Source organism: Malus domestica, chromosome 05 (genome assembly GCF_042453785.1).
Source record: "Malus domestica chromosome 05, GDT2T_hap1".
NCBI lineage: Eukaryota > Viridiplantae > Streptophyta > Magnoliopsida > Rosales > Rosaceae > Malus > Malus domestica.
In genome coordinates, this window is record NC_091665.1 from 27,495,015 (window position 1) to 27,513,048 (window position 18,034).

An 18,034-nucleotide genomic window follows, 5' to 3' on the forward strand; every position below is an offset into this window, starting at 1 on the left:
TGAAGTTATTTAAAAGGTTTATAATCATATTTTAGAACGCTATTCATTGATCGTCTCCTTAAAGAAAAAGAGGATATGAAACCGATGAAACGTGAACACAACACCATCGTGGACATGAGTTGCTTGTTGGCCATGATAAGAGTAGTTAATCTATATGGGTGTGTATAAATTATCAATTAGGTTTCATTGTTAGATGGATTTACAAAACGATGCCTAAATATACATATACGATTTACAGTCTGATAATATAACATGTCAAATATCCGACAAACAAATGACTCTGATTTCTAAATTGTAGCTTCCTTCTCAATCTCGCATTAATTTGCATCTTTCTATATGTGCACGTTTTTGTTTCCCCACTTTGTACAAGTTGACAAATCGAAAACATAAACTTGCTAACCAACTCTGATTTCTAAAGGGATGTGCTATCCACACATCATTTTTTACTTCTCACACTCCCCCACTCCCCTTGTTAATTTATGTCTGTTGACCTATCCGATCTGAAGATCGAAAATTAATAAGGGGTGCGTGAGAAGTAAAAATGGGTGTGTGGATATCACACCCCTTTCTCAATTGTATTTGTTGTGGTAGTACCTTATGGGCCGGGCTCATTAGGACCAATGGCAATTTTGAAATATCACACAAATACAATACCATTTTTGTCACAAAAAATCAAAAGGAAAAATCATCGTTTTTCTACCCCAAACTATTGGCATCGCTCAGTGTCTCCATCGTCTTCTGATTTTCCTCCGAATCGGAGAAGAAAGGCAACCAAATCATGGTCCTTCGAATTCGTGGTTTTCTGATTCTTCCCGGCGCTCCTTACGCGTACTGCAGCCTGATGGTGCGGCGCTCTCGATTGATTCCATGGTCTGATCTTCCGCGCATCGCAATCCGACGGTGGCGATGGCGTCGACGCAGAACCAATCGGCGAATGTGGATCTCTTCGATGCGTATTTCCGACGGGCCGATTTGGACCGCGATGCCCGGATTAGTGACAATGAAGCCGTCGCTCTCTTCCAGGGCTCTGGTCTCCCAAACAGGTCCTTGAGCAGGTACTCTCTCAATATATATATATATATATATGTATGTATGTATGTATGCCTGTGTATATATGTATAATTGGATGTGTGTGTATGATTATATTTGTGTAATTGTAGTGGTTGGTCGGGATTTGATGCTGGTGGAACTGTGTTCCGAATCGGATTGATTTTGAAGTGGTAAATGTGAGCTCGGGATGTCTTAATTCTCTTATCTTAGCTGAGATATTTATTTCGTGTTAGTATAACTGCGGAATTGATGTTCAAATGGTAGAAAATAAGTAGATGAAGAATTTATACTACTGTTAGTGAGGTTGAGAGAGTTATGTTATCAGGTCATTAATATACCTTCTGGTGTATCCGTTCGACCTGAGGTGGTAAGCAGACTTTAGAAATGTGTTATATGACCCAAGGATTGATCGAGGATTGTTTATTACATTAGAATTGTGCAGTAGTGAAAATGTTCTTGGGTCATGATCATATCGACAAATAGGTTATTGAAGCTGTATGCTTGTTTTGCTGAAGGAATTTCCGTATAAAATGATAACCAGGGGCATATTATGTTAAATATTGATTATATGAATGCACTTTCTCATTAGCTTGAATTGCTGAACATAACAGGCTCAATAAAGCATATTTTTCTGCGAGATGCTTTGCTGCTGGATGTTCATTCTTTGCATGATGTGTTCGTATTTTGATGTAAAAACTTACACATGCCATAGATATTTTGTAGGTATAATTTTTATTTGTGATTGGGAGTAATCTTTTGCTGGCCAATTGACAGACAAACATCCATAAATATATACTACTAAATTGAGTCATGTCTAAATGTGCAGTCTAGATTGATAGAATGACTACCCATCATGCCACATTATCTTTGATGGAGCGGTTTAGGGAGGGAAGCCCTCTTCCAGCCGTGCTACCAAGCAATGTTATGTTTGATTTATCCAATATTTTTCAACCTGCAAATAATTACTCCAATGCAGGCAATGTAGCCTGGAGACCTGCTTCTGGTATTCATCCATAAAACAAATCACTTTTATATTTTGAAACATGTCTTTCTTTGATGGAGAATAGTTTCTTATTTTTCACTTTAAAAGGCTTTCAACAACAGCAACTGATGCCTGGTCTTGGTGCTCGGCACATGGCAGCCCCAGCTGGAGGAAGGCCACCGAAGACAGTTGCTCCTTCTCATGCTGAGGAAAAGCAGCAGGCCAATTAGCGGAAACCCAGAGTACCAGAATTGGAGAAACATCTTGTAGATCAACTGAGTACAGAGGAGGTTAACTCACTGAACTCAAAGTTCAAAGAAGCAACCGAAGCTGATAAAAAGGTACTTAGAACTTTAATGTTTCCCCAATTTTCTCATCTTGAGCAGCGAAGTTTTGTGTGCATGTTACTTCCTGATAAGTGTTGAATCATAACAAATATCCCAGAGACTTGAAGAAAGAAATCTTGGATGCTAGTGAGAAAATTGAATATTTCCGGGTCAAAATGCAGTTCGGCCATCAAACTTGTAATGTATTTCTTTTGTATTTCATTTCTTTGTGTATGCATCTCGCTTTTTCTTCATTCTTTTTTCATTTAGCTTGTAGCGCGACGTATAATTTTTCTCCCTAATTTTGGAAACTTCCTAGTCCTATTGAAGCAAAGAGCACTATAGTTTTATCGTTGTTACAAATTCGATGATTGTATTATTAAACTGGAGATGTGCCTTTCTTTTTTCAGCCTTAATTTGCTTTAATTTTTTACCCTCTCTAATAAAATTTGTTTCGCTGATCTTTGTTTGGTGCAAACAAGAACACTAAGTTTTGCCGGTGTTAGTCTAATCGGGTCATTCATATTTTTTGCTCATTGCAATTCAGCCACCGAACAATCGCATATTTTTGTCATGTCAAATGTTCAAACAATCGCGTTTGGTCGTGAGTTTTTTACTTTGCCCTGGCATGGTGTGTTAATTAATGGCTATGTTTATGATATAAAGGTAAACCAAGTTTTAAAGAAAACAAATAGGCTATGATACACTTGTCCATAACTAGCGCTTTATAATGTATAAAGCATAAACATTACCAAAATAATAAAAGCCTTGCCTATTTGTTGTCTTATTTCTTGGTCAGACAAGTGGGCTATCAAATTACAAATTTGCCTTAAAAAGTTTTTCCTAATTACTTTCATTTGCTTCATACTCATGACTTGATCCACTAACTTGAGGCTCATCTCTTGATCCACCACCTTTGGAATCATCATCTTGTCTTGTTTCTTCTTCTACTTTTGGTCCCCTCGACATGAACACATGACCAAATTTGAATTTCTCAGCATCTTCGGCATACAATGGGCATATACCACATCTTTCCACCTTCATATCGGAAGCAGAAGCAGGTTGTCCTTCAGAATCTTCAAAATCTTCCGAATCTTCAGAATTTTTAAAATCTTCAAAATACGGGCAGAAGATAATAGAGGCCTCTTTGGCAAGTTTGTAAACATCAGGGGAGCAATTTTTTCCTACCTCTTCACTTCTAAAGGCCTCATTCCACACATGCACGTGATGTTGGCCGTCATAGGAGCCTTGGATAATGTACTTAGAACTGAACAGTTCATGGCTTTCACCCATGAATTTGACAATGAAATTAGCTTTTACCCTCCAGGGTTTATACCTCACATTTGAAACACAAGAAAGAACAACAGAGAGAGCGAAACCAAATAAACCTGTTCGAAACCAATCTGGACAAAGCTCGATGTCTACTGAAGATCCCTCATTTTGATAGCTGAACCAATTTGGAATTTCTTTTCCTGTACATGCAATGTTAATCTGAGGCCAGGGCTTATGATACCAGCAATAGTCCTTTAATGGCACAACAGTTGCCATTCGCATAATTGTAATCTGTGCTTCATCCATTATGTTGCTCCTTGAATTATTATCCAATTTTGGGCAATTAGTAAAATCTCTGTAACAATAATTAGGTTTGTCCCAACCTTGTGTGAGTGCTGTCCTTGAACTTGACACTATCTTCAGCGACGTGCAGCCTTCAGCATTAACATTACATAGCACTGGGAGCTCTGGTATAGATTGAAGCTGCTTGCACAAGCATAATTCGAGTATAGACAACCGAGAAGCTTGTTTGATGCTTGCTGGTATTTCCAATATACCGCTGAACCTGAGATCTAGTTCTTCTAAAGAGAGAAAACCAACGGAGCTGGAAGGCAATTTTTCAAGTCTCCCACAGCCTTTAAAGTCGAGACGTTTAAGATTGGTTAAACTGTAGATACTTGTTGGGACATCCTTAAGTTGCTTGCACCAACCAAGGTTTAAATCTTGAAGCCTATTTAGATTTCCAATTGACGAAGGAAGCATTTCGACAGCTGTTTCTTCCAAACAAAGAGACACCAAATGTTCCATTGGCTCCAAGATTTCAGGGAATTTGGAAAATCTAGAGCAACCTTTGAGATCAAGACTCTCAAGATATTTCAACTTACAGATTGATGAGGGTAGCTCTGTAACTACTGTTCGAATTAATCTTAGGGACTTCAAATGTTCCATTGGCTCCAAGATTTCAGGGAATTTGGAAAATCTAGAGCACTCGGTGAGATCAAGACTCTCAAGATATATCAACTTACAGATTGATGAGGGTAGCTTTGTAACTGCTGTTTGAATTAAACTTAAGGACTTCAAATGTTCCATTGGCTTCAAGATTTCAGGGAATTTGGAAAATCTAGAGCACTCGGTGAGATCAAGACTCTCAAGATATTTCAAGTTACAGATTGATGAGGGTAGCTCTGTAACTGCTGTTCGAATTAAACTTAAGGACTTCAAATGTTCCATTGGCTCCAAGATTTCAGGGAATTTGGAAAATCTAGAGCACTCGATGAGATCAAGACTCTCAAGATATTTCAACTTACAGATTGATGAGGGTAGCTCTGTAACTGCTGTATGAATTAAACTTAATGACTTCAAATGTTCTATTGGCTCCAAAATCTCTGGAAAGTTTTCAAATTTAGAGCACCTATGGAGATCGAGATTTTTCAACTTACACCTGCTACTTGGAAGTTTCTTAAGGTAACTGCAATGCCTTATATTCAAGTAAGAAATATTTTCGTTAGACCAAACTGATTCTGGCAACTCCTTTATACCACTGGCTTGTAAACATAAGTATGTAAGATTTCCTGGCATCTTTGGAAGATACTTGAGACTGGTGCAGAATCCAAGTTCAAGACGAGTAAGCTTGTCAAGATGTTGAAAATACGAAGGAATTTCAACCAAACTGTAACAGCAACGAAGATTTATGTGCACAATCTTTGGACTCCTAGAGAGATTTGGAACTTCAATTAAATACTCACACTCATGCAAATCGATAACTTGTAAGTTGGCAAGTATCTGCAACAAATGAAATAGAAATATAAAGAATTAATATAATTTCTACAATTGATTTGATACAAGAATTAAAATAGGCATATAATATAATATACCTCGTCTTCTTTCCAAAGCCTCTTAACTTTGCTACCTCGCATACGAAGCTCAACTAGATTTTCCGGAGAAAAAGTTGACGGCAAAGATTCCAGTGGATAAAAAGGCCACTCAAGATAACAAAGAGAATCGGGAAGGTCTAGAGAAGCGGTCAATCGGCCAACCGAGCTTAGCATTTTTAGGTTAGACATCTTTTTGAAGTCTGCACGTTTCAATGGTTCAAACCAACAAACCTTTATGGCTTCAACATTTGGAGTTTCCTAACAATTAGAAGAAAGTTTAAATGTGAATACATATGTTTTCAACATGTTAAAATGTAACGCACATTTGGAACAAAGAGTATTTGCCATGGTAATGATGTACATGTGTCTTAGTCTAGTCAAATATCCAACATAATTGTATCCCCCTCTACTTGTCTACATAGACAAACATTTGTTCATGTTCCAAACACTTCCTAACACAATAAGTATTCAATCAAATTCCATCTTTTAACAATCTCACTTCTTTATTATAAATTAGTTTTACTTTGTTCTGTTATCATCTGAAGTTTGTAATTTTTTTTTCTAAAAAAGAAAAGAAAAAAATTGAATGAATTTGACTCCTACCGTGTTACTCTTTAGTATGCGATAGACATCCTTGTCAACGAACAACCTATTCCGTTCACCAGGATCTTTAATACATTGTTCTTGAACAATTGTCCTTCCCATTTCTTGTAGCAAATCGTGCATCTCTATTATGCCTTCCCTTCCCCATTTTGAAACAATTGATATGAGAGACATATCAATGAGAATTCTAATTCCGGTTGTCCCAAAGAATCCACGAACATCTAACATTCGTTTTACCATATCCACACCCTTCCCTTTATGAAAACATGCCACGTCTAGAAATATCTCCTTCTCATTTTTTTCCAATCTATCATAACTTATTCTCAACACTTTCTGGATACTTTCACTGGGAAATCGTTTCAGTTTGTTGAATTCATCTTCCCAGTCTTCTTTGCTCTTGCAATTGAAGAACAAGGACCCCAGAACTTTAAGAGCCAAAGGAACGCCTCTGGCATAATGCACGGCCTTTTCTGCCAACTCTTTATAATCTGTTCTACGAGTACTGTTATTCTTGAAAGCACGCGAACAGAAGAGCGGAAGAGCATCATCCGGTTTTAATACCTCAACCTCATAGATATTATCCTTTTCAACAGTTTGCCCAAGTGTGCCCCTATCTCTACTTGTGATAATGATTCTACTTCCAGTGCCATACCGAATACGATCGCCAGCTAAACGTTCAATTTGCAATGAATCACTCACGTCATCTAGAACAATGAGGACCTTTGTACGATCGAGCCTTTCTCGAACCAAAGTTGATCCTGCGGGCAGAACTTCTTCCTTTAATAGCTCCTTAAGAAGTGTTTTTTCCAAGTGATCTAGTCCACCTGCTTGTTCTGAGTTCTCCCTAACATTCTTAAGAAAACAAGAAGCTTCGAATTTAGAAGAGTGTATGCGAAATACAGCCTCGGCAAGGGTGGTTTTCCCAATACCACCCATGCCCCAAATACCTACAGTGATGCAAGCGTCCGGTGAATGAATGCCTAACAGCAATTCGATCTGCTCGATGCGTCTTTCAATTCCAACAAAGCCCTTTAAATCGCAGGATGATTCGCCACACAATTGGGTCCAAATATGATCGACAACTTTCTGAATTAGATCTGCCTCCGTCCTGGTGTATAGATGTATATGATTAGGTTGAAAAGCAGTAGTTAGTCTTAAATACGCTTTACCAAATCTTAGCACAAATCAAAATGTCACAAGTTTAAAGAAAATTTATAACTTTAGACAAGTTAAAGAATGAGTTAGTTACCCGGATTTGTTTGAATGATCAAACCCAGATAGATTGGCTGCAGTCGTCAAAGCATCCCTCCACTTGTGCACCTTGTCGATACTGTTAGCGAATCGTTTTTCAAGTTGAGCAAATGCATCTGCATAACTCCCGTGTTGTTTTCGTACATCAGATGGATTGATGTCGTAGAATACGGGTATAACCATCCGGCCTTCTCTGTTGTTGCATTTTAGTATATGCACAAGCTCATCCAAACACCATGTGGAAGAAGCATAGTTTTGTGAGAAAATGATCACCGAAATGGTGGATTTCTCAATTGCTTCTAGAAGGGCAGATCCGATTTCTTCTCCTCTCTGAAGTCTATTATCGATGTAGGTTTCAAATTTCTTCTGAAGTAAGGCAGCATGAAGATGGCTGGTAATACCAAGGCGGGTGTCCTCACCTCTGAAACTGATAAACACATCATACTTTTCTCGACGTGGGGGGTTATCAGCAGCGGATGATGAAGAAGAAGCAATGTCCATAACCTCTAGTTTTCAGAAACGGCAAAAAGATGTAGTTGCAGAGAGATTAATTGTTAATTAGAGAGAAATAATACTACGATGTTGCATCGAATTAAGAGGATGCAAGAGGGGGGAGAGAGAGACTAGTTCAGAATTTACTTGAACTGGCTTTTGACGACATGCACAAAATTTCAAAGGCTCGAAATCAACGAGTGAGAGATACGAAAGTGGAAAATGGGGCACATGATAGGACCTATTATCTTTAAAAACTCTATAATTTAAAGAAAGATATTCATATATTTGCAATCTTAAAGCTACTAGTATTTGAAAACCACAAAATGAATAAGTGTAAACCTTTTCTCCTTGCTTTGCTCCCCTCACAATCAGATTATGCATATACCAAAAAACACCACACAAAAAGGAAGAGCCCTATGTGAAAAAGGATGCAAAATCAACTTGAGACCTCTTTCTCTTGTTCTCTTCCTCGTTTTCTTTTTCCATTTGCTCTCTCTTTCAATCTTTTGTACTGAAGCTTTTTCAGAACCTGTGTTAAGAGAACCGTTGAATCCAAACGTCAAAAGGAAGACAATTGATAAAGATGCAAACAAAACAAAGTGACACCGGTGACAGATCACCAGCCAAGAAATTAACAGCAGACATAACAAAAATTAATTAGCAATTTAAATGCCAGCATAACATAACACCTAAACCTATTAATTAAAAAGAAATGACAAAAAATACAGAAAGAGCCTTAAACAGTATCAATAAACGCTGACTAACCTCTGACAAGGGCTTATTTGCTTTCTCCGGCTTCAAAATAATATCCAAAACAATTACTTTATTGCATCATCAGCATCAGCAAGAGCAGCGGCGGATGAAGAAGAATACGAAGAAGAAGAGGCCAATATCCATAACCAACCTCTAGTTTTCAGATCCAGGAAGTAGTAGTTGCAGAGAGATTAATTGTGAATAGAGAGAAAGAGAGAGAGACTGGTTCAGAATTAAGGAGGATTCAGCAAAGCAAACGAGAGAGAGAGAGTGGTTCAGAATTAAGGAGGATCTAATGAAACAAGAGAGAGAGAGAGAGAGAGAGAGAGAGAGACTAGTTCAGAATTTACTTAGAATTGGCTTTTGAGGAAAAGCGACGAGTAAGAGACGACCAGTTACAAAAGTATAAAGGCGGCACATGGGATGTGGCCCTCCCTTTGCGCGTTTTGCGTCCACGGTTTTGAATCGGGAATGCTAGTACTAAATTTGTAAATTAAATAATATGTTATTATTAGAAAATGAGCATATATATTAATATTTAAGTAATAATTTAATTATAAATTTCTATGTCATTTAGTTTATAAATTTAATCTCTTTAGCATTACTCTTTTTCCAATTAGTTAGTCAACAATTTCTTCTAAGAATTTTCCAAGCACTTTCGTTTGAGGATATTTTAATAAGGTGTGCTATCCATACAACTCATTTTACTTTTCACACACCTCATGTTAATTTATGTATGTTGATCTTCTTCATTTCATCTGATCCGATGGTCGAAAATTAAAAAGGTGTGTGAGAAGTAAAATGGGATGTATGGATATCACACCCCTTTAATAATTTTCACACAAAAAGTGCACTTCACACTACAAAATCTTGGAAGGCAGAGTGAAACTCTCCATAGCCTCTCTGGGCTCGAAAATGGTAAATAGTCGTGACTTGCCACCATTTGTTCATTTAAAAAAAAAAATATATATATATATATAGTTGTTGATTGAATAAGATTTGGTATCTCACCTTCCAAGCACAGGTGACAGATCAAGTCATTTGACTATGAATGATTTTATGAATGAAAAATCATTAAGTCTCAGAGACATTTAGTTTGATATCAGCATAATGTATTACAAACTCATTAAAACTATCAATCTCACCACCATGTTATGATAAGAATCAAACTAAACACGTGAAACCCCACCCCAAAAATTATGAAATTCCACATTTTACTTAAAGGTTTTCAAATTTTTACATTTCAGTCCCTCACTTCCTACCCAATCAGGATCCTCTTTTTAGATTTCCTCTCCTCTCATTGCTTGCCATGAGGCAGCCCACTAACTCCTCCCTATCACTCTATCTCATTTTCCTCGAGTTCACTCTCTTTCTCAGCTCACTCTTCTCTCACTTTCACACTTTTTCCCTCTCTCTTCCTGATCGAACCCACACCCACGCACACCCATAGGGACACCCCCGACGATGACACACCATCACCACCACCCTCGTGGACCCCCCTCCCTCTCCTTCAGGACATAGGAATGAGGCTTACGATCCGCGCTACGAGGCATTCCCATACCAGTGACTTTGTGTCCCTTTCTCCGCTTGATAGCACATTTCGCTTGTATTCTGAATTAGATGTATGCTTTGAACATGTCATGCATTATCACTATGCTTTCATTGTAGGCAGTTGAATATTATTATATTATTTTAAGTAGTTTGAACGAAATTTATATGCATGTTTCACATGTTCTCAGCATTTGCATTCATAAATGGCTTGCATCACCCTCGGGTGTCGGCCAGCACGTGACTATCCCGATGTCCCACGGACATCGGGATCGGGGCGTGTCAAAACAGGTCTTAATAGTTATTCATTAATAATCAATGGGCTAGTTTGCCACTACTATTTCTGAAGCTATCGAGAGGTCATAAGATAGTCCATAACTCCGCCTGAAATTATGTGTCTTGTCCCAAGTAAGCAAGTCATGATCCACCATCACTCTCTATCCATTTAGGCACCAAACTAAGCAATAGACAGATAGAGGTAGAAATTGGGAATGGAAAGCAAGCAAGGGGGGAGAGAGTAGTTGCCCGCTGAGACTAGATCAGTTTGAGTTCAACAATTGTACTAGTTGACCTGACTTACACGAAGGTTACAAAAGTTCTATATGCTCTGGACAATCCGACGGAGATGTCGAATACAAAAAACGGATAAATGAAATTTCCCAACTCAAGAACCTTACTTCCCCGTATAAAAATTCAAAGCATTCCAACATATGAAGAAAGATAAAATAAGGGCACACTAACATCAGTTCATAACTTTCATTACAGCTGACAAGTCACAACTCACAAGTCATCCCTTACACACTTTATGTACAAAGTTTTTTTTTTCTATCATACTAGTTTCAGCTTTGATCCGCAGGCCATCCAATGAAATTTAATCTTGACAAAGATAGCTAACCTACACCTGGTGAGTCACCGTAGCACTCAGTAACGTACCAAAATGTACACGACTCTTCAAAAGCAAACTAAAATATGTATAGCCCTTTGATAAAATGTATATGTATATTCTATATATATGTGTGTGTGTGTGTGTGTGTGTGTGTGTGTGTGTGTAGGAGTGTGATATACAGGAAGTTAATGAACAATTGATGAGCCCGATAAAATTCTCTCTTTGTTGGCGAAATGTTTTGAAGTCGAGAAGACCTCATCGGTGAAGTTTGTAAGATAGCATTAATGCAAAAGTTTGCGACCGTTATTAAAAGATCTAAGACAAATACATATGTTGTTATTGGTTGCGATAGACGTGGGTATTATTGAGTCTCTAAAAATTCACTAGATGAAAGAAAGAGAAACTCAAGATCTCGGCTTGTAAATTGTCCATTCGAAGTCAGGAGGCGTCAAAAGAAATGTGAAGAATTTTGGAAACTAGAGATAAAAAGTTTGTTACATAACCATGAACTTTCGAATGACATGTGTGGACATGTGTGGATATCCTTCTATTGAAGTTTAAAGATAAGCCTGAAAAGTTGCCTCTTACTCAAAAAGAGGATACCAAAAGGCAACTTTGTGAATTTCTTGATACTTCTATTCCCTCAATTCTTGAACCTAATGTTAAACCTCACAAAAGTCATCCGGTAGGGTCCAAAAATAAAAAAGAATCAAGCTCTACAAAGTGTAGTCCTTTAAAGTTTGAAATAGTAGAGAAGACTTAAGACAGATATGTCATTATTTATTTATTTGTCTTTTGATATGGTCATGATTATTTATATATACGTTTAACACTTAATGTGCAGAATGATTTGCCAAATAAACTTTTTATTAATTATATATATACTAAAAGGGAAAATGAACTAAAACACCGGTCGTTTTATAGTGTTCTCCCTTATTTGCCCTCGCACTTTAATGCTAATTCCTATTGTGTCCCTGCTGTATATTTTTTTAATTTCTTTCTCTTCTTTATCCGTTCTCTCTTTCCTCTAGCTCGATGCTCTCCGCCAGAGAGTCTCTGGCTTCTCTCATTCTCTCTCTCTCTAAAATACCCACCCTCTAAAACTCCTTCTCACCTCTCCTCCTCCGAGCCACTTTCTCTATCTAGAACTCACTCGCCACTGCCTTCTCTCTGATGGTTCAATAGGCCGTTGACGACTTCTACGATTTCGGCGACGGCCAGTCTCGAGGTTGGTCTTAGCCAACTCCTCATAAGCTCAGGCACATTCTACACCTATTGCATCTGAAGATCTGCCTCAAATTTACGATTTTCAGTTCAAATCCTAAATGGTGCGTTTTCCGACGAATTTACAGAGGCGGCGAGCTCAATTCCGGCCAGGTTCTGTCAAATTAGGTGGTAATAGGCCACTCGAGGCTTGAACCAAAGGAGGAGAGGAGTAGTTGTTTTCATGGAAGGAAAAGAGCAGCAGCAGCGGAGGAAGAGTATGCAGAGGCAAACGTGGAGTAGTCGTTGGGGGTCATCAATGAGAAATGTACTGTTCCAACTAACACACAACCATTTGTTAATTGAACCACTGATACGACAGGCTTTGGTTTTGAGTTTCAATTTGTTGATTATTGCAGGACGATAGGTAGAGAGTGGCACTTTTCTTCATCAGTTGCATTCCAAGCATGCTTTGGGAGAGGTATAGAGTCTGTATACCTAGCTTTTTATATTTCAATATACAAATACTTCCCAATGGAACCGCAAAATTGGTAACAAACACCTTGACTGCTGCATGGCATACGAAACCAACTATGATCATACATAGTCATGGGTTTCTTATGAAACATTAAACTATGGATTGCTCCTTTGCTACTTGAACACATATTCGTTTTATAAAGATCATGTCTGTGAAATATCAATTTAAATGTATGCGATAGTGACTGTCTTAAACTGATATGCTCATATACATCAGTAATTCGTATTATGTGTTATGGTGGACAGCTTGAATCCATCTTTTCTTTGTTTGACTTGCTAATTTTTCTTTATTTTTCAATTGCATATAGTGCAATTCACTCTGTTTTAAATTAAGGGGTATATTGAGGTAATTTTGAGAGGATATATATAAAGCACTCTCTTTGTATTAGTGTGGGTGTATGGTATGTATGGCATCGGATTAAACCTTGATATTACAAAAAGTTGCTCTACTTCAATCCCCATCGTGTTTTATGCTGAGCTTCTGCAGATACTTTGTTGATTAAAGCGCTCTTTATGCATTGCTGTCACAAGTTTCAACGAAATAATTTATGACAAGTTCTCCTTCCGTCTGAGGTTTGTTACAGACCTGATTTCGTATGCTCGGAGTAATGAACTGAGGATCTTTATTAATCTCAGCATGCTTACATATATTGGTACCATGCAGGTATATATGATTATAAGAATATAAACTTTGTTTATATGGTGTTCTAGACAAACACAGCAGTACTGCGCCTACGCTTGAGAGACCCTTTTAATTTGATTGATTTCAGACGTTAGACTTTGTCCATATTGAAATTATCTTTTGAACAGTGAGCACCCAATCTTTTGATAACAAAGAACTTAGCTATAAAATCTAACTTCTATAACCTCTGTTTTCTATTGTATATTTTCACAATATTTTAAACACCCGCAGCTTCACGTGGGTCTTTTTGCTAATAATAGCTTAGATGTGTAAAGAACACGTGAAGATACACATTTGCCATGGTTATCTTGGCTTCCCTTGGAAACTCTTTTCCATGAAAAATCCATTCCATCACACATACCACCGGATTCATGCTCAACTTCAATATCTATGTATTAATAACTTACAGTTTACGTGCACGTGAACAACTGTTCTTAGCATTTGCATATAAGAAGGTGCAACTATTCATACCAAAAGGTAGTTAAGAGCACATAAATTGGCCCTAATAAAAAATAGTTAATTAGCATTTGCAACTAATCCAGGTTTTTATATGTATCGTTTTCAAGAATCGACAGATAAATGATGGCGTACGAGTAGGTGAGCAGAAGTCATAGTATGAGACCTTAAAGGCTGGTTCAGAACCAAGACCAACTTCTGAAACTACAGAAGCTATCACAGCACTAAGTATGACCATAGAAGTGGTATTCACAAGTGAAATGGATGAGGAATCAGGTGGTGATGGCCATAGGACTGACTCTACGGCAAAGAAACAACCGGAAACAGCAGCATTAAACCTTGTCAAAACAGAACAACAACAATTACAATGAGGGTAAACATGCATTGATAATGGCAGCACAGATATACACGAAACTGAATACCAACCAGAAGCAATTCCAGCAGCCACATGAGTGAGCCTTCTTTGTGAACTTTTATCAAACACAGCACCAATACCCTTGGCTACAGAAGTTCCAATCTCAACGCTAGGACCTTCGGGACCTAACGAGTTCCCAGTCCCAAGTGTGACACAAGTAGCAATTGCCTTGAAAAAGGACGTGCTGCAGCCTTGAGACCATCAAAAACCCAAACAGGCATTCCCATTTTCACTAATAAATTCTCTCCTTTTTCTCCTCCCTGCTCATTGCCATTTTTATCTTGTGAACCATCCTCGAGAGCATCTTGAAGCAAGTTTATTATTGCAACGAAGCTCCCCGTTGCGGCATCCCACCCCAGAACACATCATGTATCTCATGAACCTTCCCATTCATATCAAAATCTCAGAAAAAGCTCAAAACTTTATGTATAAGCAAGCAAGAAAAAAGCAAAGCAAAAATAGGTAATGAGTGACGGAACCTGAGGTTCCGCCCCAAATTGGAAATTGGAGAGTAGCCTGACTCCTTGTAAGTCTATGCAAGGTTCCTTAACACTTTCCGATGCGGTACAGTTTTTCATAACCTCACGTGCCCCTCACATGTTGCAGCACTCAACTCAAACAGATGGACAACACACATTCCTATGTGAGCCAATGCTTTAATTTAACATCCTCACAACGAATGACAAAAACACGTAAAGATCACTAGCAGACTACAATGCTAATGCATCTCATGAACATTTACAATTTCTGTAAAATTTCAGATAAAAGCTCAAAACTTTGCAAACAAGCAAGCAAGAAAAGCAAAAATGGACATTTGAGTAATGGGTAAAAATCAAACACACAGAGTAGTTGAAGAGGACGACGCCGATTCCGGTGAGCAGACCCACCAAGCTCGACGACAGCACTATCGTCCAATTCCCTCGGCCACGGCCTTGTGCTCTGTTTTCATCTTCCCCTTTTTCTTGTTCTTCTGCTCTGTCATCGACATCGTCATCGTTTTGTTGTTTTTGTTGCTGGGTTTGTTGGTTTTGAGTGGGTTTAATAGTTCTTCTAGTGTTTGACGTGTACCCAGCACTGGCATTTTTGGTGTTGATTGTTCTGGTTTGGGTGTTTGATGTGGGAGAGAATAGGAGGAGGGTTTTTCCCGGCGGTGATGAAGACGGAGGAGGAGGAGAGGCCAGGGGACATAAATGGCGGCGGAAGTGGGCGTTGGGGAAGCGCCGTATGCACTACCACAACTGTTCAGTCAAATCACCACCAACTAATGGATAAATGTCTGCCAAAATAATTAAGTAATATTCATATTAATATAAAATAATACCCTAATTTCCTTGTTTTAATAGTAACTTATTAAATATAGTCCATCTTGATCGGAACGGCACATAGTGTACCACGATATGTTTTCGGCACACTAAAAATTTTCTCTTATCTGTGGAACTGAGTGGCAATATGCCATCGATAACATAGATGGAGATTCTGTTTACTTTGCACATAAATTTTTTGTTACTAAATGTAGTTGGAATGATGGTGAAATTTGAGTGATGTATACAATTTGGTGTATTGATGTACACAAGATAGCCGCACAAGCACATAAGAACATCTTCAAAGGAGATGTCAAAAGATAAATGTTAAATGTTAATTTAATGGCTGACGTGGCAATGTTATATTTTTTCTTTCTTTTTCCAACTGATATGTTTTTTTTGTTTTTGTTATAAATGATATATATATGACTCATTTTAAAAAGAAATCAATTAAAATAAATTTTCAAAATCTATAATTGGTGCATTAATGGAACTCACACTATAAAATAATTAAAAATTATTTGACATCACATTTTCTCATATGTCAAATTTGACATATGTCAATCCACATAAGATCGACATATTGGTTGGAGCTTGTTCTTATCTTCAAATTTGATTGGTTGGAGATGTCAAATCCTAAGTGGAATACTATGTAATCAAATTTGAAAGTAAGAACAAGCTTCAACCAATATGTCAATCCTATGTAGATTGAGATATGAGTCAAATTTGACATATGAGAAAATGTGATGTCAAATAATTTTTAATTATTTTATTGTGTGGATCATATTAATGCACAAATTATAGATCTTGAAAATTTATTTTAATTGATTTCTTTTAAAAATGAGTCCTACAAATATCATTTATAACAAAAAAAAAAACATATTGGTTAAAAAAAGAAAAAAATCTGACATTACCATATCAACCATCAAATTAGCGTATAACATTTATCTTTTGACATCTCCTGTCAAGAAACCTTTAACATTAACTTTTACCACAGTCATTGTAAAGATGATATGTCCCACCATTGACACAGTTATATTGGCTTCCTTGGAAACTCTTTTCCATGAAAAAAAATCCATTTCATCACACATACCACTGGAATATTGCTCAAATTTAATATCCATGTTGTAACTCTAAATTTCCAATTACAAGTTATGTTCGTACTCATAACTTACAGTTTACACGTAAGCAATTGTTCTTAGCATTTGCAAATAAGAAGGTGAAATTATTTATATTAAAAAATAGGGAATAACAAAAAACTCCCAATACTGTTCACTTTAATGAAAAATCACATTTTTACACCAAAAAGTCAATCCTGGTACTATTCATTTTACCCTTTATTTTGTCCCTTTCATTAAAACTCAAAAATTTCAAACATTTTTCATTAATTTTCCTTAAAAGATAGTGAGGAGCACATAAATTGACATGTACCTTTATAAAATTCGAGAAATTCGTCTCGGTGGTCGAGACATTTGCTACAACTGAGGACAAAAGAAGCTCCTACAACGGAGTTGAACACTTGAATGCAGAATGGCTAGCGACATACGCCGAACTAACATATACAATTACAAAAAAATAGAAACTAGACAAGGTTGTAGCTCCAATTAAGAATGCATTACATTATGGTAATATTCACATTACATTATGTTTATCAATTACATCAATTACTAGGCCCGGTTCTTTGATTTTGATCCAAAACTTAGTACTACTTCAAGGATCCCTAATCTTTTATTGAAGAGACCTTTCCATGCACATCATGCAATACAAGAAGTTTCAGAGACTAATTAAATGGCGAAAATGAGGCTCAAAAGGGATAAATCAAAATGCCTTAATTGTACCAACTAATGAAGTTATTTAAAGGGTTTATATTCAAAAGGGATTTCCTCAGGATTAGTGAGGCTGGTCCACCATATATGTATATATATTTTTTAGTTTTATATTTATAAATTCATTGAATCCAATTGTAAAAATCTTATTTGATGAAATCCAACGGTAAAAAAAATCTAACGGTCCAAATTTAAATCCAACGGCTAAAGTAAATTAAGAAGAAATTCTTTTATGTGTTTCATATTTTTTTTTCATAGTGTTTCACGAGTTTCATGGTGTCAGAAGTGATTTTTTCAATATTTGTCAGAATCTAAATATTTTTAGGTTAAAATGTTCATAAAATTAAATTAGGATAGTCTACATAATTTTTTCTTTTAAAAAAATTAGCCTAAATTCATTATTTACTAATATAGGGCTAAAATTTTAATCCATAAGGGTTTGAGTAAAAAAACTATTTTTAGGTTAAAACTTAAATTTTCTGAGCTAAAAATTTTAGGTTTTAACACAAAGATTGAAGATGGTCTTAGGGATGGATATATGCACAAAAAGTTTCAAACGTTCAGGGAGGACAAA

The 18,034-nt window shown here is 36.9% G+C and overlaps 1 protein-coding gene and 4 long non-coding RNA genes across 7 annotated transcripts; 2 read left to right on the plus strand and 3 right to left on the minus strand.

The window, feature by feature from the left end:
• Positions 1 to 737: 737 nt before the first annotated feature.
• Positions 738 to 2,742, plus strand: LOC103418055 (uncharacterized). Of its 2 annotated transcripts, XR_011580570.1 has the most exons (3): positions 738 to 1,055; positions 2,141 to 2,373; positions 2,477 to 2,742. It is a non-coding gene; the product is annotated as an uncharacterized lncRNA (long non-coding RNA). The 2 variants fall into 2 exon arrangements; XR_011580571.1 differs by lacking the exons at positions 738 to 1,055; positions 2,477 to 2,742 and adding an exon at positions 1,888 to 2,053 and having other exon boundaries at positions 2,141 to 2,379.
• Positions 2,743 to 3,065: 323 nt separating this feature from the next.
• On the minus strand, positions 3,066 to 8,382 carry LOC103436041 (disease resistance protein RPV1-like). Its single transcript, XM_070821036.1, has 5 exons — positions 8,193 to 8,382; positions 7,357 to 7,864; positions 6,108 to 7,215; positions 5,505 to 5,762; positions 3,066 to 5,412 (listed from the first exon to the last, which is right to left on the minus strand). Exons 2-5 carry the CDS (start codon positions 7,857 to 7,859, stop codon positions 3,202 to 3,204), a joined length of 4,080 nt encoding a protein of 1,359 aa, XP_070677137.1. The 5' UTR covers positions 7,860 to 7,864; positions 8,193 to 8,382; the 3' UTR covers positions 3,066 to 3,201.
• A 3,662-nt stretch (positions 8,383 to 12,044) lies between these two features.
• Positions 12,045 to 13,556, plus strand: LOC103409224 (uncharacterized). 2 transcript variants are annotated; one of them, XR_011580569.1, is made up of 4 exons: positions 12,045 to 12,299; positions 12,393 to 12,571; positions 12,663 to 12,724; positions 13,354 to 13,556. It is a non-coding gene; the product is annotated as an uncharacterized lncRNA (long non-coding RNA). The 2 variants fall into 2 exon arrangements; XR_525109.4 differs by lacking the exon at positions 12,045 to 12,299 and having other exon boundaries at positions 12,338 to 12,571.
• Positions 13,557 to 14,058: 502 nt separating this feature from the next.
• LOC139195729 (uncharacterized) lies at positions 14,059 to 14,480 on the minus strand. The gene is made up of 2 exons (XR_011580580.1): positions 14,345 to 14,480; positions 14,059 to 14,256 (listed from the first exon to the last, which is right to left on the minus strand). It is a non-coding gene; the product is annotated as an uncharacterized lncRNA (long non-coding RNA).
• A 79-nt stretch (positions 14,481 to 14,559) lies between these two features.
• LOC139195726 (uncharacterized) lies at positions 14,560 to 15,366 on the minus strand. The gene is made up of 2 exons (XR_011580575.1): positions 15,176 to 15,366; positions 14,560 to 14,715 (listed from the first exon to the last, which is right to left on the minus strand). It is a non-coding gene; the product is annotated as an uncharacterized lncRNA (long non-coding RNA).
• Between the last annotated feature and the right edge of the window lie 2,668 nt (positions 15,367 to 18,034).